Source organism: Podarcis filfolensis, assembly GCF_964270895.1.
Source record: "Podarcis filfolensis genome assembly, chromosome: 2".
NCBI lineage: Eukaryota > Metazoa > Chordata > Lepidosauria > Squamata > Lacertidae > Podarcis > Podarcis filfolensis.
The window spans coordinates 57,593,237-57,610,712 of NC_139605.1; the positions used below are offsets into that span (position 1 = coordinate 57,593,237).

The 17,476-nt window shown below is 40.3% G+C and overlaps 2 protein-coding genes across 5 annotated transcripts in view; both read left to right on the top strand.

The window, feature by feature from the left end:
- Positions 1-17,476, top strand: part of LOC310758022 (ovomucoid-like) — a 317,611-nt gene that overhangs the window by 107,133 nt on the left and 193,002 nt on the right. The gene's annotated exons all lie outside the window — the stretch shown is intronic.
- The window catches only part of RNF145 (ring finger protein 145), a 66,309-nt gene that overhangs the window by 39,915 nt on the left and 8,918 nt on the right, over positions 1-17,476 (top strand). For all 3 annotated transcript variants that reach the window (XM_083603847.1, XM_083603846.1, XM_083603848.1), the window contains exons 5-7: positions 1,666-1,901; positions 14,540-14,715; positions 15,976-16,116. In XM_083603847.1, coding sequence (XP_083459973.1) covers positions 1,666-1,901; positions 14,540-14,715; positions 15,976-16,116 — 553 coding nt within the window. The remainder of the gene's footprint in view (positions 1-1,665; positions 1,902-14,539; positions 14,716-15,975; positions 16,117-17,476) is intronic.

Consider the following 17,476-nt stretch of genomic DNA (forward strand, 5'->3'; position numbering starts at 1 on the left):
TAAATATAAAAATATACAGTCATACCTCGGGTTGAACGTGCTTCGGGATGAGCGTGTTCGAGTTGCGCTCTGCGGCAACCCGGAAGTAACAGAGCACGTTACTTCCGGGTTTCGCTGCTTGCGTGTGCGCATACACTCAAAATGATGTCATGCGCAGAAGTGCCAAAATGTGACCCACGCAGACACGGGTTACATTTGCTTCTAGATGCGAACGGGGCTCCGGAACAGATCCCGTTCGTATCTAGAGGTACCACTGTGTATCATTGAAATATAATATGTAAGGCAGCCCTTCCAACCTCAGCCCTGAAGCCAAATGTGGCCCTCCAGGACACTCCAGCTGACCCCTGGGAACTTGCCCAGGCTACACACCCTTTTTAAGCCACACTTCCCATTGGTCGTGCTCCACACTTTTCTTGAGTGCTCTGGTGCATGTTTTTGAAGTGTGATAGCGCCGCTTGCTTGCTTGCTTGCTTGCTTGCAGTGGTGTGTGTGTAGAAACCTCTGACCGAATATAACCAAGAGTACAAAGGTAAGGATCACATCTGTTGGTCCACCCATACTTGTCTCTGACCCCACCCACCACTGCCATGTGGTCCCTGGGAGCTCACCCATGAGGGACTGTGGGCCTTGGACTGGCAAAGTTTGCTACCCTTGCTTTAAGCATACTGCCTGGGGCTATATTTTTTATATTTATATTTTTGCCACAGTCCTCCCATATTTTCACAAAACATGCAGCAACCACAATTTGGCTTCTGTTAAAAAGCAGCTTGACTAGCTGAGCTATGTTTCGTATGCAGCTTTTACATATTTAGATTTGGCAGTTACGCATAGTCCCAGTGCCGGATTTACGTATAAGCTAAAAAAAGCTATAGCTTTGGGTCCCACTCTCTTGGGGGCCCCCAAAAAAAATTAAAGGAAAAAAACAACTGGATGTACATTTACAAAATATAAGATAAAAAACAAATAAAACCTACATACAGCAACAGTGTTTTGTGTTGTGTAGTTTGTGTAGTTACTCCAATGATATAAGTATTGGGCCCCGCCTGCTAGCCTGCTCCCTATAATATCACTCATTTGCTCATTTCTATATATAGGGTGCCTACAGGTTACATGGCAACTTGTGCAAATGGCTTTAGAACATAGCTGTCAACCTTCCCTTTTTTGACGGGAAATTCCCTTATTCCAGTGCCGCTTCCCGCTGCTATCCCGGATTGTTAGATATCCCATAGACTGTCCCCAGGACAGGTGAGGCTGCTGATCCCTTATTTTCAAATCTGAAAGTTGACAGCTATGCTTTAGATACCTATTAGGTCCATAAATGACCACATAGCATATATTCAACACAAAAAAACAGCAACAATTTGTTGTTGACAAAGGACAGCTGGACATATAAAGGGCCCCATTACCTTCAGTAGCTTAGGGCCTCATCAAACCTAAATCCGGCCCTGCAGAGTCCCCAGTGTGATCTTCCCCCTTTGCTGTCGATTTAGTCCATCATTGTTGCGTGAGGACAATGTATTTAATCAAAATAAGATGCGTCAGGCTGCGTTCTAGGCTATGGCGCTGCTTAATGAGGTTACTGGGGGAGGTGGGAGCCACTAATAAGATACAGATTTTGTTGAAATGGAAAGGATGTCGCTATTCAGTGTTCTCTGTCACTTTCAGGTCAGCTTGTGGTATGCACCCTTTGCTCCTGTGTCATGAAAACCAAACAAATCTGGCTCTTCTCTGCTCACATGCTCCCTCTGCTGGCACGGCTTTGCCTGGTCCCTCTGGAAACTATTGTGATCATCAACAAATTTGCCATGATTTTCACCGGCTTGGAAGTTCTCTATTTTTTGGCATCCAATCTTCTGGTACCATACAATCTGGCCAAGTCTGCATATAGGGAACTTGTCCAGGTAAGACGTATGCATGTTGAAATAAAGTAACTGGTTTTATCATTAGGTCTTGCATACTTTTGTAATATGGTAGGTGCATATACATATGCAGACAAACAAACACACCTATATCCAGCATTTAGGTATTGGATGCAAGCCTGGGTTGCTTGTAGAATGTGATTGTGAGCCAATCCTAAAAACGGCTGTTTTTGAGTAATGCAAAGTGCAGTGCAGGTACCGATAACACAGAGGTCTCTTTTAGCCCTGTACATTGGAGGGTTTCATTGTTGAATGAGAGAAATGCTATCTATTTCAGTTTTGCCTTATCCCATGAATTAATAGAGGTCTCGTTGCCCACAGCTCCCTTTCGCCCTTGCCACCTACACTGCTTTCTGCTATGCGAAACATTTTGACAGGAGTTCCAATATGAACCATTCTTGCTGTTTGTAAGCATTGCTTCTGCTTGTGTATGAGTGTTCATGAGGAATGAATCCTCTCGACCCAAAAATACTATGTATCCGTGAAGTTAATGAAACACTGAAATAGCTAATTACACTGCTGCAATCTCAAATGCAGCTGTAGAATTGAAGATGTATATAAATAACCATCCGCTTGTTAATTAACACGATGGTACGTTCTCTCTTTAACAGAGAACTTGCTATCTGATCTGTGTGTACATTCATCTGTGCGGTGATGGAAAGGAGGGGAAATGGGCAGGGGAAATTAGGGCTCTCCCAGGTGACAATCTTACTGTTTGCAAGCTGCTTTGGGATTCGTTTGAAGGAAAAGCAGCATTGAAATATAATAAATCAAATCAAATCAGTCTTGCTTTGTGATCTACAGTCAGTGCCAAATAGCTAAAGGATAATTAATATTGATTAATGAAACATTAAATGCAAGAACCACTGGCACTGGAGGGTAGGGTGATGGCATCACTTAATTTTACATTTAAAATTGCATTTGCTGTTATGATGTGGCAGACATGTTAGTGGAGGGAACTTCAGTACCTCTGCCTGTGGCATCCATGATGTAATTGGCTGTGGCCCCACAACATCTGATGGAAACTGGGGGCAAGCTGAATGAAAGAGAACCCTCACTTTTATCCTCACAACAGTCCTGTCACATACCGTATTTTTCGCTCCATAGGGCGCACCAAACCATAGGGTATACCTAGTTTTTAGGGGGGGGGGAATTAAGAAAAAAAATCTTATTTCCCCCCCAGCCCCAAAGAGCAGCATACATACTGCGCGCAACCTCTCCCTTCTGGAGGGGTTGCGCACGGCTATGGCACAAGTCAAGGCAGCCAGCGGGATCCATCCCGCTCGCTGTTTTGGCTTCCTCTTTAGCCCCGTGCAACCTCTCCCTGCTGGGAGAGGCTGCTCGGGGCTAAAGAAGCCATAGCCACGTGCAGCCTCTCCCTGCCGGAGGGGCTGCGCACGGATATCCCTGGAGAGAGAGAGGGGTCGGTGCGCACCGACGCCTCTCGCTCTCCAGGCTTCAGCGAAAGCAACGCAAAGCCTTTGGAGCACGGAGAGAGCGCTCCCTCTGCTCTTCGGAGGCTTAGTGTTGCTATCGCTGAAGCCAAGGCGCCTGCATTCGCTCTATAGGACGCACACACATTTCCCCTCAATTTTTGGAAGGGAAAAAGTGTGTCCTATAGAGCGAAAAATACGGTAGTTTAGATGGATATACCTTATTTGAAACTTTATTCAAGGTGGATCACTGAAAAAGACATAGTAAAAATATAAAACAAATGCAACTTTTTTAAAAAACGTACTTGTATGTACATAGTTTAGATTGCCTTAGTTCTTATTCATTTGAAGGCATTAAAAATAAGCTGGCTTTGACTTCCGGAGGTGGCGCCATCGGTAATGGCGGATTCCCTCCAGCTGTGAGAGAATAGCTCCACGGAAATCGGGTCTAGCCGCGACGGCGACGTGGGGACCCTTTAGAAAACTACAGGCGGGAGAAGCCTGTGTTCGTGGGACTCAGCGGGCACCTTCAGCGCCCCCCTAACTGCGAGGGAACCCCACAAGGGGTCTCGGAGCGAAATGGGGAGATAGGCGCGGTGCTGAGAGCCAACTGCTTCTTCCGTGGAGCGAAGCCGCACAGCCGTTGCCGGAGAGCGCTGACCTTTTTCCTGGGACAATTTGGCTAACAAACAACTACCCGTGAGTAGGTCAAGTTCAAAGACCGGGGAATTTAAGAAAAAGAGGATTAATTTGGCACTGAAACGGGAAGGCACAAACAGGAAGTCCGCCTTCCTTTCTGTATATAGATCAAAGCAAAGACTGATCAAGCTAACGCTGGAGAGCTGGGTTTAAAAGGACTTAAATTCTAACGTCAAATTAAAAGATTTCCCTCCCTGAATTGCAGGAGAGGGGAGGGAAGAGGAGAAAATATATTTTGCCTGCAAAAACAAAGTGGAGGAAAAGGGAGTAAAAGACCACCACTTAATCCTTGGGAATGGACTGCCAGATTAATAAAATTGCTGTACTGAGAATCACACTATTTATGGACAGTGTAACTTTGTGACAGTTAACTCTGCAAGTGAGACACTTTTACTCTGAGGGTTACTTTGGACTTGGAACTGTTGCTTTTTGCTTTTGTAGAAGGGGGACTTTGGAAAATCGGAAAAGAGACTCTATTGCAATACCATTGATCATTACTGTGTCCCCCTAGAGGAACTTTGAAATTGTTGCAACTAGCCAGGGGATTTTCCACTCTTGACTGGCCTGGGAAACTTCCATAGCAAAACAAGTTTTGGCCGTGGGATTGACCTTGACGTTCAGATCCATAGATAAAGTGGCATGGCAGACTTGCTTCAGGAAAAGACAATAAGATCGGGAAAGGTTAGACAGCAGCAGACTAGTGTAACGCAGCAGCGCAGAGCATCCGTATCTGCCTCTGCATCTGTATCTGCCCCTTCTGCATCACAAGGAAAAGATCCTGCACAAGGAAAAGATCCTGCACAAGTTGGGTCTAAAGGAATGGCTACTGAAGAGGGATTCACTTCAGTATTAAATAAAATTTTTGAAACCTTGGAAAAATTAAGTAACCAAGTTACTGAAGCGACTACTAAAATTGACCAAAATACTACTAGCATCAACAATTTGGGGCAGAAGGTGAACTCAAATACAGAAGCTATTGAAAGACTGTTGCAAGAATCCGCTTTGAACCAAAAGGCAGTTGAGGAAGCAAAGGAAAAAGTGCTGGCTGTAGAGGAAAAGATTCCAACTATATGCAAAGAGCTAAAGGACCACCGATCGCTTCTGTCTATGATCGAACTTAAGGAAAAACAGACTAATCTGAGGATCAGGGCGGTCCCTGAATTGGAAAAAGACAGTTTAAGTGACTTTCTTACGCAGGAATTTGCAGAATTTTGGAATTTGGATGCTAAGCAAGATTTCAAGATAGTAAGTGCTTTTAGACATGGAAGAGGAGGGAGAAAGAACAGGGTGAGAGACTGTTTGGTTACCCTCTGCACTTCCAGAAGACCTTGGGAATAAACGATTCAAGAGTGGAGATATTCAAGGATATTCCGAAATACTTATTGGATCTTAGAACTAACTACGGAGATTTGGTGGCCCTGTTGAGAAGTAACAGAATTGTTTTTAGGTGGGAATTCCCTCAAGGCCTATCCTTTACCTTTAAAGGGAAAAAGTTCAAAATAAGATCAGTGGAAGACAAGGAAAAATTCCTGAGAGACCACGAAGAAGACCTGCAAAAAGAAGTTCTAGAAGAGCTAAGAGCTTTAAAACCAGGAGTACTAGACATAGTACCACCACCTTCGGGATTGGACAAATTAGAAAAAGTGATCCCACCGTCAGAACAAGAGGAATTACTGGGAGCAGTTGGAGGAAAGTAGAACAAATACATCATGTCTCTGCAATTATTAAGTTGGAACATTCATGGACTTAATTCCCCGGAGAAGAGGAGGAAAGTTTTTCATTTATTGAAAAAGGAACAACTGGACTTAATTTGTTTACAGGAAACACATGTGATAAGGCTACACAGGAAAGTATTGATTAATAAAAGATTGGGTCAAGAGTTTATTTCATCGGATAAGGTTAAAAAGAGAGGAGTTGTAATTTATGCCAAAGAGAGCCTGTCACCGAAATTTGTTTTTAAAGATGATCAAGGAAGATTTGTGGCAATCGAAATTCAATCACAGGGAGAAAAATTTTTAATAGTAGGAGTTTATGCACCAAATGAGGGGAAATCTGATTTTTTAAAGAAATTGCACGAGACATTGTTAGACTATATGGATCACAACATCATTATGATGGGAGATATGAATGGAGTGGTATCTACAAATATGGACAAGTCGCAGAGACAGACTGTAACTAAAGATGGCAGACTACCAAAAACCTTTTTTGAACTGACTGACAATATGGACTTGATTTACATTTGGAGAATTAAGAACCCCCTAGGAAGAGAGGGAACATTCTTCTCTGAAGCCAAAATGACATGGACAAGAATTGACCAAATATGGATAACTAGAGGACTGGCACCTAAGACTCGAAGAGTGGAAATTTGCCCAAAAACTTGCTCCGACCATAATGCTGTGAAAATGGAGATGAAACTAACACCAATCGGTTCCTTCAGATGGAGGATGAATGACACCTTATTTAGAGATCAAGAGATTATCAAGAAGGCCCAAAAAACCTTGAGAGACTATTTTGAGATAAATTTGAATACTACTACTGAAAAAAGAATAATCTGGGACGCAAGTAAAGCAGTTATGAGGGGGTTTCTGATCCAACAGAATACAATAAAGAAAAGAGCCCAAAATGGAAAAAAAGATAAAATTTTAGAAAAAATAAAGGAGGGTGAGAAGAAACTAAGAGCGAAACCAAAGTCACAAGAGATTCTGAGAGACATAAAGTTATATCAAGTGCAATATATGAAGATGATGAACCAGGAAATTGAATGGAAAATTAAACAAATGAGACAAAAGACATTTGAATCGGCTAATAAATGTGGAAAATTGTTAGCTTGGCAAATTTGAATCGGCTAATAAATGTGGAAAATTGTTAGCTTGGCAAATGAAAAAAAGACAAAAGCTCAATACTATCACTAATTTGGAAGTGGAAGGAAAGAACATTCAGAATCCAGTGGAGATTAGAAAATGCTTCCAGAGGTATTTTAAAGAGTTATATACACAAGGGCCACAGAAAGAGTTTGATATAGACCAATTTTTAAAAACAAATGGATTACAAAAAATCTCTCAAGAAAATAAGATAATGTTGAACTACAAAATTACAAAACAGGGGGTAGAAGGTGCCATTCAGAATATGCAGTTGGGTAAATCTCCAGGGCCGGATGGCTTAACCTCAAAATACTATAGATCTTTGAAAGATTGGTTAATTCAGCCACTAAAGGAGGTTTGTAATGAAATTTTGGAGGGGAAAAAAGCGCCAGAGTCGTGGAAGGAAGCCTACATTACACTTACACCGAAAATGGAGTCTGAAAAGACACAACTTAAGAACTACCGCCCCATATCCCTGCTCAACGTGGATTACAAAATTTTTGCTGATATTTTGCGTAATAGATTTAAAAAAGTATTAGTGGAAGAGATACATAAGGACCAAGCTGGCTTTCTCCCAGGGAGACACTTGTCTGACAACACGAGGAACATAATTAACATATTGGAGAAGTTGCAAGTGAACATTAATACTAAAGCAGTTTTAATTTTTATAGATGCGGAGAAAGCCTTTGACAATATTTCTTGGAATTTTATGAAGAAAAATCTTCGGGGGATGGGGGTGGGTCAAGGGTTTGAAAATGGTATAAGTGCAATTTATTCAGAACAAAAGGCTAAGCTAATAGTCAATAATGTGATGACAGAGGAATTTAAGATAGAGAAAGGGACACGACAAGGCTGCCCAATTTCCCCATTGCTTTTTATTTCGGTCCTGGAGGTTTTGTTAAATATGATTAGAAGGGACCGTCTGATTAAAGGTATTCAGGTCGGAGCCAAACAATACAAATTGAAGGCTTTTGCAGATGACCTAGTTTTGACGTTACAGGAGCCAGAATCTAGTACGAAAAGAGTATGAGAACTGATTCAAGAATTTGGTCATGTGGCAGGATTTAAACTGAACAAGTCAAAAACTAAAGTTCTTGAGAAAAACTTAACACCGATTGAGAAAGAGAGGTTTCAGAAGGAGACTGGTTTAACATTAGCTAAGAAAGTAAAATATTTGGGGGTTAATATGACTGCTAAGAACTTAAACTTATTTAAAGATAACTATGAGAAATGCTGGACAGAAGTGAAAAAAGACTTAGAAATATGGTCAAATTTGAAGCTTTCCTTGTTGGGTCGAATTGCAGCTATAAAGATGAATGTATTGCCAAAAATGTTATTTTTATTTCAATCATTGCAAATTTTGGACAAGATGGACTGTTTCAAGAAGTGGCAGAGAGATATTTCTAGATTTGTCTGGCAGGGCAAGAAGCCCAGAATAAAATTCAAAATATTAACTGATGCAAAGGAAAGAGGCGGATTTGCCCTGCCAGACCTTAAACTTTACTATGAATCAGCAGCATTCTGCTGGTTGAAAGACTGACTGCTTCTTGAGAACACGGACATTTTGGACCTAGAAGGTTTTAACAATGTTTTTGGGTGGCATGCATATTTGTGGTACGACAAGGTTAAAGCACATAAAGCATTTAAAAACCATATTGTCAGGAAAGCATTGTTCAATGTCTGGATAAGATACAAAGACTTACTGGAAAATAAAACCCCAAGGTGGTTGTCACCAATGGAAGCGAAGGCTCAGAAAAAGCTCAATATGGAGGCCAAATGGCCGAAATATTGGGAAATACTGGAACAAGAAGGAGATAAATTGAAATTGCAGAGTTTTGAGAAATTAAAAGATAAAGTGCGAGACTGGCTTCATTATTATCAAATAAGAGAGGCCTATAATTTGGACAAAAAAATTGGCTTCCAGGTGGAAAAATCAAAATTGGAAACAGAATTGTTAGATCCCAAAACTAAGATACTTTCAAGAATGTATAACTTGCTGTTGAAATGGAATACGCAGGATGAAACAGTTAAATCTGCAATGATTAAATGGGCACAAGATATTGGACATAACATTATGTTTGCGGACTGGGAACAGTTGTGGACCACCGGTATGAAATTTACGGCATGTAATGCCTTAAGAGAGAATATTATGAAAATGATATACAGGTGGTACATGACACCAGTCAAGCTTGAAAAAATATATCATTGCCCGATAACAAATGTTGGAAATGTAAAGAAAATGAAGGTACATTCTTTCACCTTTGGTGGACGTGCCCAAAGATTAAGGCTTTCTGGGAGATGATCTATAATGAAATGAAAAAGGTATTTAAATATACCTTCCTGAAGAAACCAGAGGCCCTTCTCCTGGGCATAGTCGGCCAATTGGTGCCAAAGAAGGATAGAACTTTCTTTATGTATGCAACAACAGCAGCAAGAATACTCATTGCAAAGTATTGGAAGACACAAGATTTACCCACCCTGGAAGAGTGGCAGATGAAGGTGATGGACTATATGGAATTAGCGGAAATGACTGGCAGAATCCGAGACCTGGGAGAAGAGTTGGTGGAAGAAGATTGGAAGAAATTTAAAGACTATCTTCAGAAACACTGTAAAATTAATGAATGTTAAAAATGATGTTGGATTGAAAATAAGAGGCACTAGCAACAAAGTTAATGAGAATATGCAAAAATGAGTTGATAATGGATGAAAATATAGAGCTATAATATGTTAAGATATAGAGTTAAGATAAACGAAAGAGGGTAAGGATTTGCTGATTTGATTATTTAAATGGGAATACAAAAAGGGGAGGTGTGAGGAAGTCAAGGAAACAAGCTAATGAGTTTAAAGTTACAAAAAATGGGTTTGTTTTTAACTCTTTTTTTTTTTTTTAATATATTTTTATTTTTCCATATAAACACAATACAACAAACATAAACATACAAAAACAAAAACAAAACAAAAAACATGTATCATTTCATATCCTAATTTCATATCCTTTCTTCCCCGACTTCCTCATGCCTCCCCTTTCTGTATTCCAAATTCTTATCAATTGTTCAGCAAATCTTCCCTTATTTTAATTTAAATTTAGACTATTCTTCCTTATTTTCCTTGTCTTAACCATTGCTAATAGTAACCATTTACTTTCCAGTCCAACATCATTCTAACTTTCAATAACTTTGTGATATTTCTTTAAATAGTCCTTGAATTTTTTCCATTCTTCTTGCGCTGCTTCTCTTCCCTGGTTTCGGATTCTGCTCGTCATTTCTGCCAAGCCCATATAGTCTATCACCTTCATCTGCCATTCTTCCAGTGTGGGTAGTTCTTGCGTCTTCCAGTACTTCGCAATGAGTATTCTAGCTGCTGTTGTAGCATACATAAAGAAAGTTATATCCGTCTTTAACACCCCTTGGCCGACAATACCCAAGAGAAAGGCCTCTGGTTTCTTGGGGAAAGTATATTTAAATACCTTTTTAAGTTCATTATAGATCATTTCCCAGAATGCCTTAATCTTCGGGCAGGTCCACCAAAGATGAAAAAATGTACCTTCAGTTTCTTTACATTTCCAACATTTGTTGTCAGGCACATGGTAAATCTTTGCAAGCTTGACTGGGGTTATGTACCACCTATATATCATTTTCATAATGTTTTCTCTTAAGGCATTACATGCCGTAAATTTTATCCCGGTGGTCCACAACTTTTCCCAATCAGCAAACAAAATATTATGACCAATGTCCTGAGCCCATTTAATCATGACCGATTTAACCGTTTCATCTTGTGTATTCCATTTCAGCAGCAAATTGTACATTTTGGACAAATTCTTAGTACTGGGTTCTAACAGTTCTGTCTCCAATTTTGATTTTTCCACCTGGAAGCCAATTTTACTGTCCAGTTTAAATGCTTCATTTATTTGATGGTAGTGAAACCAGTCTCTCACCTTCCCTTTTAATTTCTCAAAACTCTGCAATCTCAATTTGTCCCCTTCCTTTTCCAAAATTTCCCAGTATCTTGGCCACTTGGACTCCATATTTAACTTTTTAACTGCCTTAGCTTCCATTGGCGACAGCCACCTTGGAGTTTTATTTTCCAGCAAGTCTTTATATCTGTCCCAGACATTTAGTAGTGCTTTTCTGACAATATGATTTTTAAAACTTTTATGTGCTTTAACCTTGTCATACCACAAATATGCATGCCACCCAAAAATGTTATTAAAACCTTCCAAATCCAAAATGTCTGTGTTTTCAAGAAGTAGCCATTCTTTCAGCCAGCAGAAAGCTGCCGCTTCGTAGTAAAGTTTAAAGTCTGGCAGGGCAAACCCCCCTCTTTCCTTTGAATCCGTTAGTATCTTGAATTTAATTCTGGGCTTTTTGCCCTGCCAGACAAATTTAGATATGTCTTTTTGCCACCTCTTGAAACAATCCATTTTATCAATTATTTGCAATGCTTGGAACAAAAACAACATTCTTGGCAATACATTCATCTTTATAGCTGCAATACGGCCTAACAAGGAAAGCTTCAAGTTGGACCAAATCTCCAAATCTTTTTTCACTTCTCTCCAAGTTTTTTCATAATTATCTTTAAACAAATTCACATTTTTAGCTGTCATATTTATACCCAAATATTTCACTTTTTTAACCACAGTCAACCCTGTCTCATTCTGGAACCTTTCCTTTTCTATCTGTGTCAAATTTTTCTCCAAAACCTTTGTCTTAGACTTATTCAATTTAAATCCTGCCATTTGACCAAACTCTTGAATTATTTCCAAAACTCTTTTCGTGCTAGCTTCTGGCTCTTGCAATGTAAGTACTAAGTCATCTGCAAATGCTCTCAGTTTATATTGTTTAGCTCCGACCTGAATCCCTTTAACCAACTGGTCCCTCCTAATCATATTAAGCAAAACCTCCAGGACCGATATAAAAAGTAATGGGGAGATAGGGCACCCCTGGCGTGTCCCTTTTTCAATCTTGAACTCTTCTGTAACCACATTATTTACAATTAGTTTGGCTTTCTGTTCAGAGTATATTGCACCTATACCATTTTCAAACCCTTGGCCTACCCCCATCCCCCGGAGGTTCTTCAACATAAAACTCCAAGAAATATTGTCAAAGGCTTTCTCGGCATCCACAAATATCAAAACAGCTTTAGTGTTTATGTTCACTTCCAGCTTTTCCAAAATGTCAATTATATTCCTTACATTTGTTTTTAACTCTTTTGTATCTATTTTTTTTGTACTTTGTATTTTTATTTTCCTTTTTTTATGTATTTTTGTATGTTTTTTCGGTATTTTGTAAATTTATGTTTTTGTAAAATTTCAATAAATATTTTATGATAAAAATAAGCTGGCTTTCTAATGCAACCTGTGCAGGAAATCTTAATGCCTGGTAAGTACAGTGCCACACACTCTCAACATTTGCAGAAAGGTGTTTGTCCTTGACAAACAGTACTCATACCACTCTTTTGTTAATTCCCTGTGCAAATCTTGACATTTACTTGTTGAGAATATCTAAACAATCTGGAAGATACTTACTACCTTCTGTTTGGATCATAGAGATGCTAATAAATAAAGAAAAGCCTGTGGTTAAGAATAACTGTGTGTAATGTAAGCTAGAGAGAATGGAGTGCTGTTTACAAGAGGACAGAATTGTCACTAAGTTAATTTTCCCCCAAATTGCATCTCAGACAAACTGCCTGCAATCAGAGCATAATTATAGCTCTGAATTGGCTTTGTGTTAAGATTCCAATATAGTGTAATTTAGGGTTAGGGCATGACAACTTCTACAAAATAACATGCTGTAATCAGAATTGTATTTGTTCTGAAACAGGGAATATATATATTGCTCAAAACAAAAAACTGAGGCTTTATGCTTACAAGTAAAAAAAAGATCCAATGAACTCATCCAGCAAATGTTTGTCTGTTTGTCTGTCTGTCTAATATATATTCCAGGCTAGAACTCGTCTTGTTTAATCTTGACCAGAGTTGGCTTAACTGTATTTTGCTTACTTTGTATTCCAGTTGCTCTCACTGATCTGATTGGTTGCCTTTTCTCAGCTTGAATTAATTCAGTGTAAATCAATATTTTGCTCATATGTCTCCTTATGAGACTTGGAGGTGACATTGTTATCAATAGGTTTTTTTTTATGCCAGAAGAGGCAGGGCAAATCCAGGAGAAGTATTTAAAACACAGAAATACTGCTTTGCAGCCATATCTCCAGAGCCCTACAGTTCTTGAAAGCACATGGGTGAAGAATATAGGCAAAACTGGTTGCATATCCTGTCCCCACCTCCAGCTGCAATTAGAGTTTCTGGGCATTCTGTCTAGTGAACCTACCTCTGTTGTTTCCAGTTGCTCATGGCAGTGTATCCTTATCTATCCCCCCCATTAGGGAAACACCTTGTTGAAAGTTGAAAATGCCATATCAGGGGTAGCCAGTGTGGCGTCCTCCTTATGTTGTTGGGACTCCAACTCCCACAATCTCAGCAAGCATAGTCACCTTGGCAAAAGCTTCCATTGCAGAAGTAACAATTGAATCAGCTAAGTACATGTTTGCTGCTCAGCAGTGGCTAAAGAGCACAGAATTTAGGAACAGCCATTGAGAAGCTACATTTTGATATTCTGGTACTTCCATTGTTATCCGTAAAGTAGTTCTTAACCATAAATAAGTGCAACAGCTGAACTTTCAGAAAAGCCAAGCAGACTGTTGTGCACATTGCCATAGCTGAACTTCAAGCACAGAAGTTTTGTGCAGAGCTTCTTGCCTCCATTTTACTTAGTCATTTCAGATAGCATTTTGATCTTGCCATAATTGCTTTCCCATCCCATATTGTTCCACACACCCAACCACTACTGATCCTACTCTTAGAGCATGATCAGATTCAAAGCCTTCCATCGATGCAGAACTGAGTGTATTATATTTATTTATTTATTCATTCATTCCCCGCCCATCTGGCTGAATTTCCCCAGCCACTCTGGGCGGCTCCCAATCGAGTGTTAAAAACAATACAGCATTAAATATTAAAAACTTACCTAAACAGGGCTGCCTTCAGATGTCTTTTAAAAATAGGATAGCTATAGGATAGCTGCTTATTTCCTTGACACCTGATGGGAGGGCGTTCCACAGAGCAAGCACCACTACTGAGAAGGCCCTTTGTCTGGTTCCCTGTAACCTCACTTCTCGCAATGAGGGAACCGCCAGAAGGCCCTCGGCGCTGCATCTCAGTGTCCAGGCTGAACGATGGGGGTGGAGATTCTCCTTCAGGTATACAGGACCGAGGCCATTTATCACCATCATCATCTCAGTAAAGTGCCAAGAAACAAAGATGTGCCTTAATTATAAAAATGAATGCCACATGCTAGTTTAGGAACCATACATTGCAACTGAAAAATGATTTCCATTTTTTTTTTAAAAAAAAGGTAAAAGTGGTGGCTCAGATTTGACACCTGTGATTTGTCAACAGGAATGTGGCAAAAATAGTTGGCAGAGTGTCTGTTTGGTTGTGACAGTAAATGTGAATAACTGTGCCGTCACGCATTATTTACATCCAGTGATCCCCATTTTCTCCTTCTGATACTTAGATTTTGGGGAGGCAACGGAAATCATTAAAAATCTTCTCTTCTTTTAACTTGTCCAGGTGGTTGAAGTGTATGGCCTCCTGGCCCTGGGGATGTCCCTGTGGAACCAGCTGGTGGTCCCTGTCCTCTTCATGGTCTTCTGGCTGGTACTGTTTGCTCTTCAGATTTACTCCTACTTCAGCACACGGGATCAACCTGCCTCTAGGGAGAGGCTACTCTTTCTTTTTCTAACCAGGTAATTAACAAAAAATCTGTAGTGGGATGTTGCTAATCTGTGCTGTGTAAAGCAGCATGGCTGGCTAGAACGTTATACTCTAAAATGTATGGAGGACACCAGGGTGGCAAAAGCTGTATGCACCTGTTGGCATATACACCATCATAGAAGTTTCTACACATGTGACAGGGCTCACCTCACAAGCAATGAAACCTGCACCACAGATCGTTTGCACATACATGCATATGCCTGCAATCCTTCCTACCTTATTTTTTAAAGGAAGAATTACAGAAATTGGGAGTTCCTGTTTCTGCTAAACTTCCTTGCCCCACCCCTCAGTAAATGATTTTCAGGAGGAAATCTAAGAGAAGGCTTCTTTGGCAGGTTTAGCAGCCAAAATGATCAAAAGTGGTTGGTACTCTACCCCAAGGAAAGGATCTGTTGCACTGTGCTTTGTGGAGTCATTGTAGCCTTTGTCTCTCGGGGCCTATTGCAGTCTTGCATGTTCCAGGAAGAAGAAGAAATTGGGTTTCATTGATAACCAGAAATAACTATAAACGGTTTGATGGGATTGCAGAGTAACACATCAGAATGGACCAAAACCCTCATGCAGCAACTTAATTTCTAATTTTACAATCATATTAGGCTTGTATTGTGCAGACATCCTTGGGCTAATGCAGATTGACACTGGAAATCGTGTCAACCCTTGTCAACTACTAATGGAAACCTTGTAAATGTACCCTTCAATGTTGGTGCCCCACCACAACTGGTTTCTTGTGTCTGATATTTTGGCTAAATGGGAATTGATGTATAAATGCATTGGTTTAACCTTGCATCTAACTGGACTCTTTTGGATCGAAATATCAATGAGCAAACTAAAAGTATTCATTTCTATTCGTCAATGAACGACTTGTTATCAAAATATAAGCGGACTGGACCCCCTGCCTCAATGGTGCTATCTTGTAATACACATCTCCAGTAATATCTCCAAAAGTTGAATATTGCTGCCTGATACGTATGTACATTTAAGACCCATTCTGAGTAGAAATGCTTTAGGATTTCACTGCTATGCTAGATGTGCAGCTCCAGCATTAGTATTTACAGAATATGGCAATGGACTGATTCATATTGATATTCCCCTGCTTACCCCATCTCCATTCCCCTCCTATTCTTACTCTGTTGTTCTCCTTGTGTCTGTTTTAGCCGCATCAGGGACCACTCAAACCTCTTCTGTGTATCTATGCACAAAGATCTAATTCAGCTGTATTTTCTCCTTCCTAGTATTGCAGAATGCTGCAGCACTCCCTATTCCCTCCTGGGTTTGGTGTTTACAGTCTCCTTCGTGGCACTTGGAGTCCTAACCCTCTGCAAGTTTTACCTGCAAGGCTACCGAGCATTCATGAACGACCCAGCTATGAACAGGTAAGTGCACAGCAGAGGATGCTTAAACCTTTGACAACTTTGGCTGTGTTTAGTTAGGCTGAGCACAGCATAGTGTAATCTTTCTAAATCCCGCTCGCCACAAAAATAGCTTACTATATTGCTCAGGTCTTACTGTTATTGGATTTGACACTGAAATATAGGCTATCTTGTACCTTTCCCCCTAAGAAACATGCTGCTTAGCTCCTTTGCAGTGCATTCCAAGGGGATTGCAACTTGCTCAAGTTTTATGTACACGATCACAGCTTTATGTGCTTGGCTGAATTTTTTTTGGCGGGGGGAGGCAGAAGAGCAGGGAGCCATTGGAGATCTAGCAAGAGCCTCCATAGCTGACACAGGCACTTCCCAGAGCCCAGTAAGCAAAGCAGAGAGCTTTAAAAGTTCTTTTGCACATCTGATGGTAATTTTTCTCCTAAGCTTTTATTGCATTATCAGTTTGCCTCACTTTTGCCTTTTATATTTTTTGCTCCCTGCCAGAACACCCCAACCTGAAAGGGGAAAAAATCCTCTTTAAGCTCCTCCCCCAGAGCTTTGTTTTAACACAGGGGTGTAGGACTTGTGGCACGTCAACTTCAACTAACAACCATTGGCCAGAGCTGGTGTAAATTGCACTCCAGCAACATCTGGAGGGCAACATGTTCCCCCTCCCGCTTTCAACAATTCTTCTTACTTCAGCCTGCAGTTCCCTTGTGATGTTTTAATGAATGCACACCTGAATTTGCTCGCCATCTTGATGAGTAGCCCTAGTCAGTTGCCCTTGGCTCTCACGTCCCTGGTTTTAGATTGTAGGCTTCTCAGAGTTGCATCTGGTGTTCCTTAGCTCCCAAAAGCACCAGGCATATTGTGATATCATTTTGTGATACGTAATAACCTGTGTTCTCCTCCCTCCCTTCATACCACAGTTTCCTTCCTTTCTCTTCTGTGTGCCAACCAAAGTAATTTTGTTTCATCCTGAAAGCCTGTTTAAATTACAAGGAGAGACAGCTGAAAATAGCTTCCTTTCTCCCAACAATGGCTTGGCATAAAAATAGGAATTGATAAACATTAGTGGTACAAAATTTCTAGAATGCTGAAATCTTACATTGTTACATAAGCATATATATTGTACTCAAAAATGAGCCAAGGATCAAAGAGATCAGAAGTGATCCATGATCATTTCAGGTGAAGACAAGATGTCGAAAAACATTCTCTGGTACCTATATTGTATTTTACAGGATATGTGCAGTTGTATTAAGTCTCACAGCTCTGTAATGTAGGGCCCATGTGATCATTATTAATTTATATTAATTGCTAGTGATTAAATTTGTCAGCTGCCCTTCACTGTAAGGTCTCAGGGTAGGTC